We start from the raw sequence: 18160 nt of genomic DNA on the forward strand, positions 1-18160 counted from the left end.
TTGTTTGCGTGTAAAACCTTAGCCTTTAAGTCAAGGTACCTACTATGTGCCAGGAGCTGAGGTCAGCACTTTTGCATATAATATCTCAACAATTGCTACAGTGTTCAGCCTTAATACATATGCTGCAGAGGTGCTTTTAAGATTTGAGTCATTTTAAAACACATCTCTGAGTCCAAAGAAACCTATCAATCTAGCCTCCTCCTTGTCAGATGGACAAACTGTTGAAAACCACAGGGGGCAGTGCTTTTGGATAAACAAGCATCCCTTTCCTCCTACTTAAAAATTCACATTTAAACATCAGAGACTTAAGAGCAGTTCTTAGACCTTTATGAGTTTTTATAGTTTTAATTATAGAGCTGTCTTCCTAAATTAATAGCATTCAGTGGCATTGGAAATAAAGCCAGAAAGGAGAAGATCTGCAGATGCAGGAGACCCAGCAAAACTTAGTTTTGTTACTCAAGAGAATTGGGTTGGATTGGAAAAGAATAATTAGTGAAGGAATTATTTCTCTTTATACTTGCCTTCCCCAAACCAAAACTTTAATGGGGGTGGGGGGTTGCCTTGATTACCACAGGTGGTGAGGGAAATGGGATTTGCATTTTCACAAGATGAATTCCATGGGTGTTCATACCAGGAATGCTTTCCCAGACTAACTTCTAATCAAGGGCTAAATGAAGCAAGCGGACAATTAGCCTTGAAAGAAGTGCAAACAGAGGCATAATTAACACAATTGCTGATGCTTCTTTCCTGCTGGGGACATCTGGGCAGGCTGACCATAAGTCATAAGCCGAAGGTCTATGCTCTTTTGCGTATCTTCAGCTTTCTCCTACGTATGTGGTATAAAAAATCGACCTGATATCTTTCCTTTTCCAGTTCTTTCTAGATAGTTCAGTGATGCTCTCTGCTCACTCTTTCTCATTTACAGAATCACCTGTAACCTCAAGGATCTCTTGAGTAACAAAAGACAACAATTTTTTCAGTGTAGTACAAAACCCATGTTGTACCATTATCTAGGATTGCAATTAATGTGACTTAAATTTCAAGACCTAAGAATGCACCTTTTTCTTTTTTGGAGTTGTATGTCATTGGGGTTAATCAGAAGGTATAATAATGTAGGGAAGGTACATTCATTAATGGGGAATTGTTTAGCTAATAATGAACTAAATTGAAACTCTATATTCCTAAGCACAAGTACTACTTATGTTTCAAAGTATAAACTCTGTCCAGACATGGAGAACACTAAGATATACATTATGATTTTTTTAAAGAAGAGAATGGTATTGATAGACTTTTCAATGTTGCTGCAGCAAAACTGCTGCAAAGATCCTTCACTAAGGACCTCAAAGACAATTCAGTGAGCAAAGAATTCCCTTCCCAAATTTCCCTTGTCTAAGATTCAGAGCATCAGCAGGTACGAGTGAGTCTTATTTATAACAGATTTTGCTGAATACTTTTTCATACTGCCTGGTACAGATAATAAAGTTTTTTTTTTTTTTTTTTTGAGATGGAGTTTCGCTCTTGTTGCCCAGGCTAGAGTGCAATGGCGTGATCTCGGCTCACCACAACCTCTGCCTCCCAGGTTCAAGCGATTCTCCTGCCTCAGCCTCCCGAGTGGCTGGGATTACAGGCATGCGCCACCACGCCCAGCTAATTTTGTATTTTTAGTAGAGATGGTGTTTCTCCATGTCAGTCAGGCTAGTCTTGAACTCCCGACCACAGGTGATCTGCCTGCCTCAGCCTCCCAAAGTGCTGGGATTACAGGCCTGAGCCACCACGCCCGGCCCAGATATAAAGTTATTTAAGATCCACAGAGTTCAGATTTTCCTTTCAAAGTACTCAATTTCATTTTAGTACAAGTCATTGGTGAACTGATCTGTTGATTAAAAAAAAAAAAAAAAAAGCACCAAAAACTCAAACTTGCAAATTGCACTGTTATTCCCAAAAGGTATTTATTTCCCCCCGTAAGGGTGTTTGTCTACTTCATCATTTCTAGGCACCACAAACTGGCAAGACCATTTTATGTATTTATTTTAAAAGCCACTGTTGGATATAAACTTGTTACATTTAAACTGCAGCCTTTTTTTTTTTTTTTTTTTTTTTTAAAGTTCCCACTATTTAAACAAAAGCCCCAGGAAGTGGCAGTGATTATTTATAATAATCCTTTCAACTCTTTGCCTGTTTTCAAATAACAGTCTTTTCTTTGGCTTTGGGGAATGTAGACAACTCTATTTGAATATGAAAATTTCAACTTTAAACCTCTGAACTCTGCTGGGTCTGCAGAGGCGTTTTAATGTCAACCCCAGGAAATGTACACATGAAGCAGAATTTACAACTCATCACTGTCACAGTTAGATTAGAGTGTGAGTTAAAGAGTAATACATTAACCAGGGTTAGTGCATGGAGATTGTTGTTAGAGATCTACAAAAGCAATCAATGTCCTGCATGAACAATGAAAAATACAAGTATAGTTGGAGGTGTTCAGGGTCAAAAAATAGGCCCACACATACTACTGCCCTGGAATTTATTAAAAAAAATTTTTTGGTAGGCTATTCTGCAGTTTGACTGAATTGTCATTTGCTTGTTTCGACTCAAGGGAAACATCTGGTTTCTCCCTGCAATGTAGACAAACTGCTCTTATTCTGAAGCTGTCATCCATGAAAGGCATGGTTTGGGCTCAGTAGCTTTGCTTATGAAAGGCTTGGGGGTCCATCGCTACAGAAACAAACAGCTCTAATAATTGGAAGTTTGTTCCCCGTTATAAACTCTGATTGAGAGACGACTTGGGTGAAGTGGCGAAAGCTGAAAGGGATAGATTTATTAGAAGACTTTTAATGATTTAGGATGTGGCAGGCAGAGAATTTTCCGCTTAACTTTTGCAAAAATCTCTTACCTTTTGTAGAATTTCTGCAAATGCGTTTAAAAATCTTAGAGCCTCGATATTGGAGATGGGGTGTTACAGGAAAAGTTGAGTTCTGTGGCCTCGGTTCTTAGGACAGGGCCAGGTTTTCCTGTGCACTTTATAAAGAAGATATTATTGGGTGTTTTTACTTCCCTTCTGGACCAGCTACATAATTTGTGGGACCCAGTGAAAAATGAAAATTGCGGTGCGAGGTGGGGTTGTTCAAAAAGTATTAAGATCAGGTGGTTAGATCTTGAGTTTAAAAAAACACAAAACTGACCAAGAATTTTAAGACATTAACAGTGAAGCATCACCCAAGCTGAGAGCTCTGTGTATTGGTCCTTTTTCCATCTTAGGAGTCTCTGGGGAAGATGAGACCAAAACAAAACAACAACAACAACAACAAAATACCAAGGAGCGCTTGGGAAGTGTGCCTGCCGGAGGCCTGTTGGGAGGGCATTTTCTTTCCTGTGAGATCAACTGTAGGGAGAGTTCCTGCCCTTTTTTGAGATTGGTAATAATTGCTATCAATGTGCTATTTTTTCTTTCTCCTGTTACTTTCTTAGGAAGACAAGAACCTTTCTGTCAGGTTGCTTCTCCCTATCTTGTTCTTCCCCTTTTTTGCAACAATGTTTGTAGAAGACTCAGAACAGTGGTTGCTGTGAGGTTAGAAATCATGTGTTTTGAGCCCCTTCCACACCCTTACCAATTTTTTCATTCTGGGAGTCAGTTCTGACCACTGAATGCCCAGTGATTCCTCACTTCTAACTTTGGTCTCTCTTTTCTCTCCCTCTTTCTCCCTACCAACTTGAGAGTTCCTTAGAGAGGGACGTTTTAGTCAAATACTGACAGCCAAGCCTAGGGCCTGGCTGGTGGAAAACTCCCAGTAAATATGGGAATGTAAATAACAGTATCTGCTTTTTTATCTCTTTTCTTCTTGCTGCTTTTTCTCCTTTTCATTCTGGTTTTATTTGTATTTTCTCTCATTACATGCACACACACACACACCATGCCCAACATGAAGGCCCAAACTATGTATCTATAGATATTTAATTTTTTTTTTTTTGAGATGGAGTCTCGCACTGTCGCCCGGGCTGTGGCATGGTCTTGGCTCACTGCAACCTCCGCCTTTGCAGGTTCAAGTGATTCTCCTGCCTCAGCCTCCCAAGTAGCTGGGATTACAGGCGCCTGCCACCACGCTCGGCTAATTTTTTATATTTTTGGTAGAGATGGGGTTTCACTATGTTGGCCAGGCTGATCTCGAATGCCTGACCTTGTGATCCACCCGCCTCGGCCTCCCAAAGTGCTGGGATTACAGGTGTGAGCCACTGCGCCTGGCCTAATTTAACTTTTTAAAAAAATAGAGACAGGGTTTTGCCATGCTGCCCAGGCTGGTCTCAAACTCCTGGGCTCAAGCAATCCACCCACCTTGGCCTCCCAAAGTGCTAGGATTGGGAGCCACTGTGCCCAGCCAAACTACATGTTTTTGATCACCAAAAGAAAAGGCAACATGGGGCAAGAAGTCCAAATTGACAGCACTCTGTAGTGGCTCAACAGAAGGGGAGAGTCTGGGAATCTGTTGTTTGTTCATGCTGCAGATCTGAGGCTCATCCCCCCAAAACACTGAAATGCTAATGAATGACCGTGGCTAAAAATCCCAAGTGACCTCATGATGGTGTGGCTTCTGCTTCCTCCCTTAGAGATGGAGCAAGAGCCCTGTTGGCTGACGGACAGTCGGGTACAGTAGGTGTGTTTGCATGAAGGATTGGCCCTGCTGGGGTTACTCAGAAACTGCTCTGCAAACACAGAGGATTAAAGGGGTTTTTGTTGAGGCAGAACAGATGGACAGAGAGAGGCAGAGTTCAAATGAATGGATCATAAATCAGGACTCACTTGCAGAAAGGAAAAATCTGGGTCTGGTCACTTAAAAATTTGAGCTAATTTTAATTATTATTTTTTTCTTAGTAGGAAAGCGACCTTGTGCTTAATGGAAAAACAATTCATGTGAAAAATTTGGAAAATATATGTGCCAGAGAAAGCCCTGCCGATCCTTTTAGTGAAATCTCCCTGATTTTGTCCTCTGTCCTGCTAATGTACACACATGTACATAGGCGATTATTATTTAATAAGAATGAAAACATATGCTCTTCTATGAGTTAGATTTTAAGAGGGAACCTGTAACTAGAGCGTGAAGATCTGAACCCAGGTGTGATCACTTGGGCCAGGCCAGCAGCATAAATTTTAGTAATAAAACCAAAGACAATGTGTAAATTTATGTTTGGGAAAGTTGGGGCAAGCTCAGGTGAAGGAAAAGTTCATTGGCGCTGAGGGCCACGTTGAATTTACGGTCTTCCTTCAAGTAATACCTTCTTGAGCTCCCAGAAAAACGACGTGTCTGTGTCTATTTTTCCTTTTGCCCCCTAGTGGAGCAAGAAGAGTGGTTCAGGCCATGAATCGTTCTGCCAATTAGACCCTCTCTTTACCCATTTCTCTCTTTCTTTCGCTCCCTCTCTTTTTTCTTTTTTTTGAGATGGAGTTTCGCTCTTGTTGCCCATGTTGGAGTGCAATGGTGCGAACTGGGCTCACTGCAACCTCTGCCTCCCGGGTTCAAGCGATTCTCCTGCTTCAGCCTCCTGAGTAGCTGGGATTACAGGCGTGCGCCACCACATCCGGCTAATTTTGTATTTTTAGTAGAGACGGAGTTTCTCCATGTTGGTTAGGCTGGTCTCAACTCCTGACCTCAGGTGATCTGCCTGCCTCGGCCTCCCAAAGTGTTGGGATTACAGGTGTGAGCCACCACACCTGGCGCTCTCTTTCTCTCTCTCTCTCTCTTTTTTGAGGCAGGGTCTTGTTCTTTTGCCCAGGCTGCAGTGCAGTGGCACAATCTCGGCTCACAGCAGCCTTGGTCGCCTGGGCTCAAGCATTCCTCCCACCTCAGTCTCCCGAATAGCTGGGACTACAGGTGCACATCACCACACCTGGCTAATTTTTTGTTTGTTGTAGAGACAGGGTCTTGCCATGTTGCCTAGGCTGGTCTTGAACTAATAGGCTCAAGTGGTCCACCTGTCTCAGCCTCCCAAAGTGCCGAGATTACACGTGTGAGTCACTGCGTCCGGCGTCTTTACCCATTTCTAATCATCTAATTGGATGTTCTCCAGTCTCTCTAAATGTATTGACCAAAGTCCAAGACGTAATGAAAGGAGGGCAGTGGATCTCTCTAGCAGGCCAGGGCTCCGGTCATTGGATTGAGTTTAGCACGACATTTTATGAAAACGAGGTACCATTAGGTGCTAGATGCTCACTTAGTAGGGTGAAATACTCACACTAGGAGAGTCCAGAAGTCTTACCAGCAATCGAGGGTGAGTTCAGCTCGCCATTGTTAGTTGAGTGCTTTCTAGAAGTCAGTAGTGTTGGCCAGGTGCGGTGGCTCATGCCTGTAATCCCAGCACTTTGGGAGGCTGAGGCGGGTGGATCACGAGGTCAGGAGTTCGAGAACAGCCTGGCCAATATGGTGAAACCCTGTCTCTACTAAAACTACAAAAATTAGCCAGTCGTGGTGGTGGGCGCCTGTAGTCCCAGCTACTTGGGAGGCTGAGGCAGAAGAATTGCTTGAATCCAGGAGGTGGAGGTTGCAGTGAGCCGAGATCATGCCACTGCACTCCAGCCTGGGTGACAGAGCGAGACTCCGTCTAAAAAAGAAAAAAAAAAAGAAGTCAGTAGTGTTTATATCAGACCTTTTGATGCCAGTTCTACTTACTGTTTAATGACAAGATTTAACGACATACAAAAATTAGTTAAAAACAGACCTTATGGAACCGATTAAAGAGAGTTGTTTCAATAGGAAAACACGGGAATGTTCTGAAAAATCTCAATGGTAGTGAAATACTTAAAAAATAAATGATATCAAATTATGTTAAAATGTAAAATATGTGAGACACTAAAAAATCTAGAGTTGTGCACTTATATTATTTCGTGTCTTTAAGTCTTTAAGTTCTTTTTTTTTTTTTTGAGATGGAGTTTTGCTTGTGTCGCCTAGGCTGGAGTGCAAGGGTGAGATCTTGGCTCACTGCAACCTCCACCTCCCGGGTTCAAGCGATTCTCCTGCCTCAGTAGCTGAGATTACACATGCCCGCCACCATGCCTGGCTAAGTTTTGTATTTTTAGTAGAGACAGGATTTCACCATGTTGGCCAGGCTGGTCTTGAACTCCTGACCTCAGGTGATCTACCTGCCTCGGCCTCCCAAAGTGCTGGGATTACAGACGTGAGCCACCATGGTGCCCGGCCTATAATTACTTTTTATCTCTCTCTTAGCTGAACATTTGTAAGTTACATGGGCTTGTCGCAAGATAGCAGCATCATAAAGATTTTGCGGTGTTGCTCCCGTATGTGAATTTCACCTATCACCAGAGTAAATTCTCTCTTCCTCTCTGGTCTCACTCACAGGGTGTGGGGCCACCTGGCCCCAACTGGCCCCTTCCACTTCCATCTCTCGCTGTTCCCTGCTTTCCTGATGCTTCACGTCTTGCTGAAGGAGTTCTAGCCTCTGGCCGTGTGCATGCTGTTAGCTATTCACCTGTCCCACTTTCTCACATCTCAGGGTGCTTTTCTTCTGTTACTGGTAAACACAGTGTCCTTCGTCTGTCTAATTCTGGCCTCAACTCTCCCACAGAGAGTTTGTTGACAGCCACCCCTCTGATTCTCCAACCCCTTTCATCCATTATTTTATTGTCTCCTCTCCTCCACTGGAATTGAGTTTCACGTATCCCCAGCCCTTAGAACGCCTGGCATACAGCAGGCGTTCAGTAAATACTGTCTGGCTCTTGAGACAGGGTCTCACTGTTGCCCAGGCCGGAGCGACGTGCAGCCTCTATCTCCTGGGCAAAAGCGATCCTCCCACACCTCAGCCTCTCGAATAGCCGGGACTACAGGCATGTGCCACCACACCCAGCTAATTTTTATATTTTTGGTAGAGGCAGGGTTTTGATATTTGGCCAGGCTGGTTTGGAACTCCTGGGCTCAGGCCATCTGCCTGCTTCGGCCTTCCAAAGTCCTGGGACTACAGATGTGAACCACTGTGCCTGGCCCAGTCATGGTTTTTGGGTTGAATGGAACTCACTGCTTTTATTCTGTACTGTGGAGTCAGATGCAGGTGTGAATCCCAGCACTGGCCTGTTCTAACTCTTGAGACTCTGGGGGAAGGTGGGACATCCTGAGTCTCCTTTCCTCGTCTGAAAGCTGGAGATGGAACTACCTTCTTCTGAGGGCTATTGTGAAGATTAAATGAAACCATCAAAATCTGTACAGTGCTGAGCACAGAATTAGCATTTAATGTTAGCTTTTACTGTTTAAACAGCCAGCAAAAATTATATAGTCTGATCATAATCCTATAAATCAAAGCATGTAGCAATTGTAAATTAAAAAGTAAATCAGTCATTTGGAATTAGTTAGCTTCTTTCTTTTTGGTGGTATTGAAAATTAAGACTTTTTTCCCCCAGTACTTTCCATCTAAGTCACTCTGAAGGCAAATAAATGATCTTTCATGAAGGGCTCAAGTTATTCCAGTGCCCTGTGAAGTGGCATTTATTTCTGCAACGGCCTCTGCAGCGGTTGAGCCCTTTCCTGGAGAGGCAGGAAATAATGGTTCTGGAGTCGCTGGCAGCCGTGGGTGGGAGCATGTACTTCTGGGTGTATTCTGTGTTTGCAGGCTGGGCATTCTGTAAAGACATGTTGAATTGAAATGAATTAAGATGGTGATGTATCTTGAACCTGTTGCTTTGCAGGCACAGTGAAGGTGAAGAGTTCTAACATCCAAGTTGGAGACCTTATCATCGTTGAAAAGGTGAGCAGAATCTGGAAGCTTGTGTGTGGATACCACTTCATGGATCCTAACGTGTCATTTGTGTATCTGGTAGACGAAGTGAATGTTGCCTTTTGGGATTCTATCCAAAAACTTTGCCTGGGGAGAAAAATCTCTTTCCTGTGAGACAGACACACACATACACACACACACACACACACACAAATATTTTTTCAAGGTTTATATGTGTTGGTTAGCCAGAAATCCTGCTTACAAACACAAGTACAAGTTTTGATTTCCTGTTTGATGTGCTTATTATTTTGGGATAAAAAATATCATAAAATCTTTCCTAGGAGTCTGCTTACTACATAGACACTTAAAATATTTATCTAATTTACCTTTCGAGCCATTTTAGCTTGCATTTCCTGACTTAACCATTGTGCTTGTCTATTATTTTATGGGGAGCAGGGGTTAAGTGTAACCTGAGAACAGTAAAAAGACCAAAAATACATTTTAAAAAATAGCCGTGTCAGTATGTTTGTTACTTTAGCAAACACTCGTATCTTTTTCTAGTGTGTATATTTGAAAGGTATTGGATTTTGGGGGGTGGCTCTGGAGAGGCTGGAATAATATTTGATTAGAAAAAGGTTGTGTCTTAACTTGTTTCTGTAGAAATTGATCTATGCTCTTTTAAAAGGATTAAATCTAAGAACTCAAAGCTGCTTTAAGGTAAAGTGAAACTCTTTTGGGTGGCAGCTCAGAAGAACCACACAACCCCCCTCTATGTTATCACATACTTTTCTGTTCATAATTAAATGGGGGCTACTGGCTCCCCGCACCCCCCAGTTTTTTTGGGAATGGCTTTTGTTGCTTTTTACTACTTTCCTTCCTTATTAAAATCCACTAAAAGCCAAATATGAAGCTGGGAAGTTGGTAGAAGCAGAAAGCATGAGCGGAGGGTCTGTCTTGAGTCTCAGCAGACAGCCTGGAAGAGAGCCAGCTGGGGAGGCAGGCTTTTGGGATTTTGGGAGGTAATGGTTGAATGTGCCAGAAAACTAGAAGCTCCCTTTCCAAGATAAGATTTTGATAGGGGATTAGTAAAGTAGCAGCAGTGTGCAAGATTTTTCAGATTCAAAACAAAATAAATCCCCAAATCTGTCTTTGACAAAGGCAGAAACGTAAAAGAGGCTGTTTCAGTCCCCCGCTGCCCCAACCCACCGAGGGGTTGGGGGTGGGGGCGGAAACCCCCCTCCCCACCGCCCAGCACACGGTCATTCATTCACAGTAACAGTCTTTCTTTTCATAACACAGAACCAGCGGGTCCCTGCTGACATGATCTTCCTGAGGACATCAGAAAAAAACGGTAAACATCTGAGATCAATTTGGAAAATAACCATTAACCTTTCAGTGGTAATTTGGCAAAATAATCATTTGAAAATGTCACAAAGTAGATTATCATTTTGGAGCCATGGAGGCAAATCAAAAGCATCTTTTTAAATAGACCATTCTTTTTAAACAGTGTTGTTGGTGTTTTAAAAGTCAATAGATCGATCATTAAAAAATACAGTTTGTGGAACACCGGCTGACTCACAGCTGGTAAAGTCACGCATACAGTGGCTTTGGATTTCCTCTCTGGGCTGTGTTAAGCTCAACCTCAGGAGTTGGGACGAGGAAGTGTCTCTACCACGTAGAAGTAAACAGAAGTCCTCTCTTTTCTAAGCTGATACCAGCAGATGTGTCATGAGTGGGGGCAGTACAGAAACTGGGGAGAGGTGGGCATCTTTTCTGCCCTTTGTTCATGAGTCGGGGGACCTTGCCCATAGCACCTATTGATTTATTTATTGTAGCCTGAGTTTGTGGGGTGGGAATCTCTGAAGTCTCCTACAAGGCCCTTAACTCCTTGCAGTTGTTCCCTAGGGTGGCAAGCTGCTATTGCCTGCCCACCCTATCAGTCTACTAAAATTTCCTTAGCTTTTTTTTTTTCCCTTGAGACCGGGTCTTGCTCTGTCACCCAGGCTGGAGTGTAGTGGTACGATCTCGGCTTACCTCAACCTCTGCCTCCTGGGTTCAAGCCATTCTCCTGCCTCAGCCTGCTGTGCACCACCATGCCTGGCTAATTTTTGTATTTTTAGTAGAGACGGGGTTTCACCGTGTTGGCCAGGCTGGTCTCGAACTCCTGACCTCAAGTGATCCATCGGCCTTCCAAAGAGCTGGAATTACAGGTGTGAGCCACCATGCCTGGCCAAAATGGCTGTAGTTTTAATTTTTGTTATTTAAGCTGTTCTGAGGAAATGAGGCTGTTTTTCTCTTATCTGGCGTGATCGGAGGTTTTTGAACACGTGAAAAATTTACATTTGTATTCCTTTGAGGATGCTGCAATGTATTTCATTATGAATAGAATTAAAGTACAAGTAAAATTTTATACTAATATGTAATCAGGACAGGAGGTAAAAGGCACTAGATTAAAACAGCCTTTGAAAAACTGCAGCTTTGTCTTTAAATTCGTTCTTGTGTCCTATTTAGTGAAAACAGAGCATTATGGAGTAGGGCCCCTGACATGCTCTTTTTTTCTTGAAAAAAAAAAAAAAAAACCACAAACCAAAATTATGAGTGTTCTACGTTAATAGTTCTCAAAGACTGAACTGCAGCGTCAGTGAATGGGGTATGTTCTGTATCTGATAGAGTGTACAGCTGACTACTTGCACGGATCTGTATGTCAGACTGAAAGATACACCTCTGAAATGTGCCAGCCCATATAGTGACCTAGTGCTTGCCTGGATTGATCAGTCCTGTTCTGAACTCTGTGCACGAATCAGCTCTTTAATTGTCACAACATCTCTACAGGGTCAGTGCTGTTCCTATCTCCACTTTTACACACGAGGAAACTGAGGCTCAGAGAGGATAGGTAACTCTCAGGGCACAAAGCTATGACATGGCAGAGCCTGGACCTGCACTCAGGTGGTTTGGGTCCTGAGAAGGTGCTGGCGATGCCTGGCCAGATGGCTCGGAATGCTGGTCACCCTGTGCTCGTCCCCATTCTATCTCCCCATTGAATCTTTAAGCTTGCGAAGTCTACATTTCTCCACATTTTACAGACACTGAAGCTTGACAAGTCCAAGAAACTAGCTGGGGATCCCACTCAGAGAGAGTGGCGGAGTGAGGATTTGAACTCTGAGCTTTCTGACCCCAGAGCTTATTATGGAAGAAGTGGGAGATAGGATATCTATTTTCCCTTGTGGTCGCTGGCCATTGGTTGGCTGTTTTTACGAGGACTGGAGCAGACGCTGCCCAGAGCTGCCGAGGGAAGGGTGCTTGAGGTGCAGGTGACGGCACCCGACTTCCTTCCACAGGGTCATGCTTCTTGCGGACGGATCAGCTGGATGGGGAGACGGACTGGAAGCTGCGGCTTCCCGTGGCCTGCACGCAGAGGCTCCCCACGGCCGCCGTGAGTAGCTTTCTCTGCAGAAGCCCATGCGGGCAACCTGTCTTAACAGGGTTCTCAAACTCAGATACCTTGGCCAGGCATGGGATGGCAACTGTGAAGTGGGGCCGGTGGGGGAGCGTGGGGTCCTGGAGAGCCCCTGGGACTAGCTGGCTTCCCTGACGTGGCCAAAGCAGACCCCGAGTGCAGGGAGTGGGCTCTCCCGTGGGAAGCTGAAAACCATAAGGAGCCTTGCCAAAGGGCCTCACCAAAATGGAAAAGGTAAGCCAGAGCATGTCACTCCTCTGCTCAAAACCTACGAAGGTAGGCCAGGCTCAGCGGCAATGCACCTGTAGTCCCCGCTCCTCAAGAGGCTGAGTCGGGAGGATTGCTTAAGCCTGCGGGTTCGAGGCTGCAGTGAGCCATGATTGTGCCTGGGAATAGCAACTGCACTCCAGCCTGGGCAGCATAGTGAGACCTGTATCTAATAAAAGTAATAACCATAAAATAAAAAAAAAACAACCCTCCAAAGATTTCTCATCTTACTGAGAATCAGTTCTGCGGTGCTTGCTGTCATCTTCAGCTCCTTCCCGTTTGCCTCTCTGCTGAGGCTCCGACCTCAGTGCCTGGCCCTCTGTCCTCTGCCTGCCAGCCTGTCGTATCTGTCATTCTGTCTCTGGGTGTTTACTGTTGCCATTTCCTCCACTGGGAGCCCTCCGATCCCTGGCGAGTCTGCCTGGTGGGGCATCTCCACACTCCACTGAGCTTTTGCCCACGAGTCTCCTTATCGGAGAGGCTCTTTCTACCCACCTCTCCCTGCATCCCCGCTTCACTCACTTCCAGGCAGCGTCCCTGCGGGTGGGTTCTGCCTGTTGTATTCTCTGCCGTATCCCCAGTGTGTGTGATGGGGCGCAGGCCCTGGCTGAGAGGATGGCCGCAGTAGTTGGCCATGTGTAACTTAAGTGCCCGGTGAGTGGCATGCCCCACTGTGGTCTGGAAGGATTAAGTGGAACATAGAAGCTTCCCCTGTGCTCACGTCACATGGATCGAAGCCACTCCTTACTGTGTCCCCTGAGGGAGGAGGAAAGTTCCATGGCTTGGCGGGATTGACATAACAAGAAATGTAGCCACCCTATGAATGATTTTTCATGGCTAATAAAAAGTGAAATAACACCATTATTACTGTTAATTTTAAACTGGGAATTTTATTTTATTATTTATTGACTTATGAGACGGAATCTTGCCCTGTCACCCAGGCTGGAGTGCAGTGGCATGATCTTGGCCCACTGCAACCTCCACCTCCTGGGTTCAAGCAATTTTCCTGCCTCAGCCTCCCGAGTAGCTGGGATTACAGGCACCTGCCACCACGCCCGGCTAATATTTGTATTTTTAGTAGAGACATGGTTTCACTGTGTTGGCCAGGCTGGTCTCAAACTCCTGGCCTCAATTGATCCACCCGCCTCAGCCTCCCAAAGTGCTGGGGTTACAGGCATGAGCCACCACCTCCCAGGGGCTCTCCAGGACCCCACGCTCCCCCTCCGGCCCCACTTCACATGATGGTGGCCGCTACAAGTCCCCAGGGGCTCCTAGCCAGTAGTTAGAAACTCACTGTTGTAACAGTGACTGCTGCTCCCCCTGACTGTACCTGTCTTACGCCCCTTCACATATGCTGCTTTGAAATGTAGTTTTTGCCAGGATCTTTCACTTTTGGGCTTTCTTATCACCTAAGGTTGACTTCTTGTTTGCTTTTTAAAAAATTGCGCTAAAAGACACATAACATAAAATCTACCATCGTAACCGTTTTTAAGTGTACAGTTCAGTGGCATGAAGTACATTGACCTTGTTGTGCAGGCATCAGCCGTGTTCATCTTCGGAACTTTTTTCATCTTTCAAAACTGGAACTCTGGACTCATTAAGCAGTAACTTCATTCCCCCCTCGGCCCAGCCCCTGGCAAGCATCTTTCTGTTTTCTGTCTCTATGAATTAAACTACTCTAAGTTCCTCCTATAAGTGGAATCACCTAGTTTTTGTCTTTTTGTGACTGGTTTATTTCACTTAGCATAATGTCTTCAAGGTTCATCTGTATTGTAGCATGTGTCAGAACTTCTTCCTTTTTAAGGCTGAGTAATATTCCATTGTATGGACAGACCACACTTTGTTTATCCATTTATCCACTGATGCTTGTTTGAGTTGCTTCCACTTCTTGGCTATTGTGAATAATGCTGCTACGTACATGGGTGGGCAGATGATCACTTCAAGTCCCTGCTTTCAGTTCTTTTGGGTATATACCCAGAGGTGGAATTGCTGGATTATATGGTAGTTTTCTGATTAATTTTTTGAGGAAGTGCTGTTTCCATAGCTGCTGCACCGTCTTACGTTCCCAGCAACAATGCATAAGGCCTCCAGATTCTCCACATCTTCATCACACTTGTTTTTGTTTTTGTTTTGATAGCAGCCATCCTTATGGGTGGGAGGCGTTCTTACTTTTTTCAGCTCTTCCCAGAGGTTTGTACAGAGTAGATGCCCAGTAACCATTTGTTGAATGAGTATTTTCTTTTCTTTTTTGAGACGGAGTCTCGCTCTGTCGCCCAGGCTGGAGTGCAGTGGCACGATCTCAGCTTACTGCAACGTCCACCTCCCGGGTTCAAGCGATTCTCCTGCCTCAGCCTCCTGAGTAGCTGCGATTACAGGCACACAACACCATGCCCGGCTAATTTTTTTTGTACTTTTAGTAGAGACGGGGTTTCAACATGTTGGCCATGCTGGTCTCAAACTCCTGGCCTCAAGTGATTCACCCACTTCGGCCTCCCAAAGTGCTGGGATTACAGGCATGAGCCACTGCACCTGGCCTGGATGAGTATTTTCAATGGCACAAACAAGTCTTGCAAGCCAGAATTTAGCAGAGGAGGATCTGCCACTTTCCAGGGTCTTCATAGGTGTGTAGCATCACCTCATCAAGTCTGGAAAGGGCTGCGTAAACAGAGAAATAACGGTCTTCACTGTAGAGTCTCTGAGGGTGCCTGGAGACACCGTATGCAGCGACTCCTAAGCTTACTTAGCAGAGGACTTTCCTCCTCTTTCCACCTTCCCTGTAATTTTGAGGGGCCATTTGCTGTGTGTGGGAAATATAGTTGCTTTGGAAACATAGTGGATGCCTCCTTAAGTCTTGCATTGTGAACTGACTTTGACTCCCAAATGTGACTTCTGTTGAACAGGACCTTCTTCAGATTCGATCATATGTGTATGCAGAAGAGCCAAATATTGACATTCACAACTTCGTGGGAACTTTTACCCGAGTAAGTGAACTTCCTTCACACGGGATCCTGTCACCGGGAGTGTGTAAGGGATGAAGGCCGAGAAGTACTGACAGTTCTTTGTCAGGAAGTAGTTTTATGCCGGGTAGGGACATAAAGAAGGCACCACCTTGAAAGCCAGCGTATTGTTTCTCAGTGAGGTCGACACAACTGGAATTTTCTTCTAGCCTTGGAACAGCTTGAATGACCTGACAACTTAGAGCAAGGATTTGCTGTAATTCACGTGAATGCTGGCGTCTGAAAGAGTTTTTCTTTCTCTGTCCTTCAGATGGATCTGTGTCCTCTGTTGTTTTTCTTTGAGATGGAGTCTTGCTCTGTCGCCCAGGCTGGAGTGCAGCGGCGCGATCTCGGCTCACTGCAAGCTACGCCTCCCGGGTTCATGCCATTCTCCTGCCTCAACTCCCAAGTAGCTGGGACTACAGGCGCCCGCCACCATGCCCGGCTAATTTTTTGTATTTTTAGTAGAGACGGGTTTTCACCGTGTTAGCCAGGATGGTCTCAATCCCCTGACCTTGTGATCCACCCGTCTCGGCCTCCCAAAGTGCTGGGATTATAGGCATGAGCCACCACGCCTGGCCTATTTATTTATTTATTTATTTTTTAAGACAGTCTCCTGTCGCCTAGGCTGGAGTGCAGTGGTGCGATCTCGGCTCATTGGAACCTCTGCCTCCCAGGTTCAAGTGATTCTCCTGCCTCAGCTTCCTGAGTAGCTGGTATTACAGGTGTGCATCACCACGCCTGGCTAATTTTTTGTATTTTTAGTAGAGACGGGGTTTCACCATGTTGGCCAGGCTAGTCTTGACCTCTTGACCTCAAGTGATCCACCCACCTTGACCTCCCAAAGTGCTGGGATTACAGGTGTGAGCCACTGCACCTGACTTTGTCCTCTTTTATTCATACAAATCCTATCTGCCATTTTCATAATTTTTAAGCCACTTCCAGACCTTTCAGAAGAGAAATTAAATTTGGATTTAATTTGTTTTAGGAGGCCTGGCATGGTGGCTCACACCTGTAATCCCAGCACTTTGGGAGGCTGAGGTGAGCAGATCTCCTGAGGTCAGGAGAATTGCTTGAACCTGGGAGGTGGAGGTTGCAGTGGGCCAAGATCACACCACTGCACTCCAGCTTGGGCGGCAGAGCGAGACTCCATCTCAAAAAAAAAATCATTTTAGGAATATGGATCAACAGGTTTCTAGAACCCACATTAAATTGTCCACATTCTCTTTCTATAAGCCACAAACAAAGCTGGCCTGCAAACAGCCTGATTGGTTTGCTTTTACGTTTTGGTTCTTACCTCGTAAAACATTTTTCCGTGCTAAGAGGCCCGCGCTTCTTAAATCACAGGCCAACTTTTTCACGTATTTCTGTGGGAGATGAAAACCCCAAGGGCAGTAGTGGAAGAACTCGGCCCTGCCCTCATGGTGGAGCCGTCGGCTTCCAAACTGGGCCTCCAGTTTCATCCGGGGGAGCCTCTCTTTCTATCTCGAGTGGACCAGGCTAGAAGCAGCCTGTGGATTCTGGGGAAGCCTTGGGGGGTGAACGTGTGTCCGTTTGGTCTTTTCCAGGAAGACAGCGACCCCCCGATCAGCGAGAGCCTGAGCATAGAGAACACGCTGTGGGCTGGCACCGTGGTCGCATCAGGTGAGGCACCATTTTGAGGAATGTGGTAGCAATTTGAAAAGGAAAGAAAATCCTTTTGTAATTAGAATAATCATCTGTCAGTGGGAAAAATGAGTGCTCGGTCAAATGGCATTTTCCACTTGTTCCGACACCTCCAGGGAATTAAACTGACATCTAATTGCAGCTCGGACACTTAGAGACGCCTGGAGGAGAAGCCGGCGTGGCCTGTGGACCTTTCTGCAGCGTCCACGCTGGGAATAGCTCCAATTGCCTCTTCAGATTGACATTCTAATCTGTACCAGAGGGGGAGGCAGCCTGGATGTTCTGGCTGGAGGTTGTGTTTGTAGGGTATGTCGCGCTGGGACTGCTGGCACTGGGGGCCTAGGAAAGGGTATGGGCTTGAGCTGGAGCTTCTGTGTTTAAACACCAAGAGGAAGTGGATATTGGTGCCTTTCTTTTTCTTTTTCTCTTTTTTTTTTTCTTTTTTTGAGACAAGATCTTACTCTGTTGCCTAGGCTGGAGTACAGTGGCACAATCTTGGCTCACTGTAACCTCTGCTCGCCGGGTTCAAGTGATTCTTGTGTCTCAGTCTCCCAAGTAGCTGGGATTATAGGCCCGCACCACCATGCTGGCTGATTTTTGTAATTTTAGTGGACATGGGGTTTCACCATGTTGGCCAGGCTGGTCTCAAACTTCTGACCTCAAGTGATCCACCCACCTCAGCTTCCCTAAGTGCTGGGATTACAGACGTGAGCCACTGTGTCCGGCCCATTGGTGTCTTTCAGTGCTGGGATGACACTGATCAGGACCGCATGGGCTGAATATGACCCCCGATAGCAGTGGTTAACATCAGCGGCATGCAGCCCATGTGTCAGGCCCTGTGGTGGGTGCCTATGTGTGTTACACACTGCACTTAACCCTCCTAACGGCACCATGAGGGTAGATACTATTATTCGTATTATGCCCATTCTGCAGATGATGGAACTGAGGCTGAGTGAGGTTAAGTAACTTGCTCCGAGGTCACACAGCAGGTAAAAGGCAGAGTTGGAACTTGAACCTAGGCATTTTGCTCCTGAAACTGAACTTAATGTGTAGCCATCATTTTCTT

General features: G+C 45.3%; 1 protein-coding gene across 1 annotated transcript in view; it reads left to right on the forward strand.

Moving 5' to 3' along the window:
• The window catches only part of ATP9A (ATPase phospholipid transporting 9A (putative)), a 135328-nt gene that overhangs the window by 28036 nt on the left and 89132 nt on the right, over positions 1–18160 (forward strand). The window contains exons 4-8 of the mRNA XM_032143172.2: positions 8681–8739; positions 10009–10060; positions 12048–12142; positions 15334–15414; positions 16998–17073. Coding sequence (XP_031999063.2) covers positions 8681–8739; positions 10009–10060; positions 12048–12142; positions 15334–15414; positions 16998–17073 — 363 coding nt within the window. The remainder of the gene's footprint in view (positions 1–8680; positions 8740–10008; positions 10061–12047; positions 12143–15333; positions 15415–16997; positions 17074–18160) is intronic.

This window comes from Hylobates moloch, unplaced genomic scaffold (assembly GCF_009828535.3).
Source record: "Hylobates moloch isolate HMO894 unplaced genomic scaffold, HMol_V3 SCAFFOLD_21, whole genome shotgun sequence".
NCBI lineage: Eukaryota > Metazoa > Chordata > Mammalia > Primates > Hylobatidae > Hylobates > Hylobates moloch.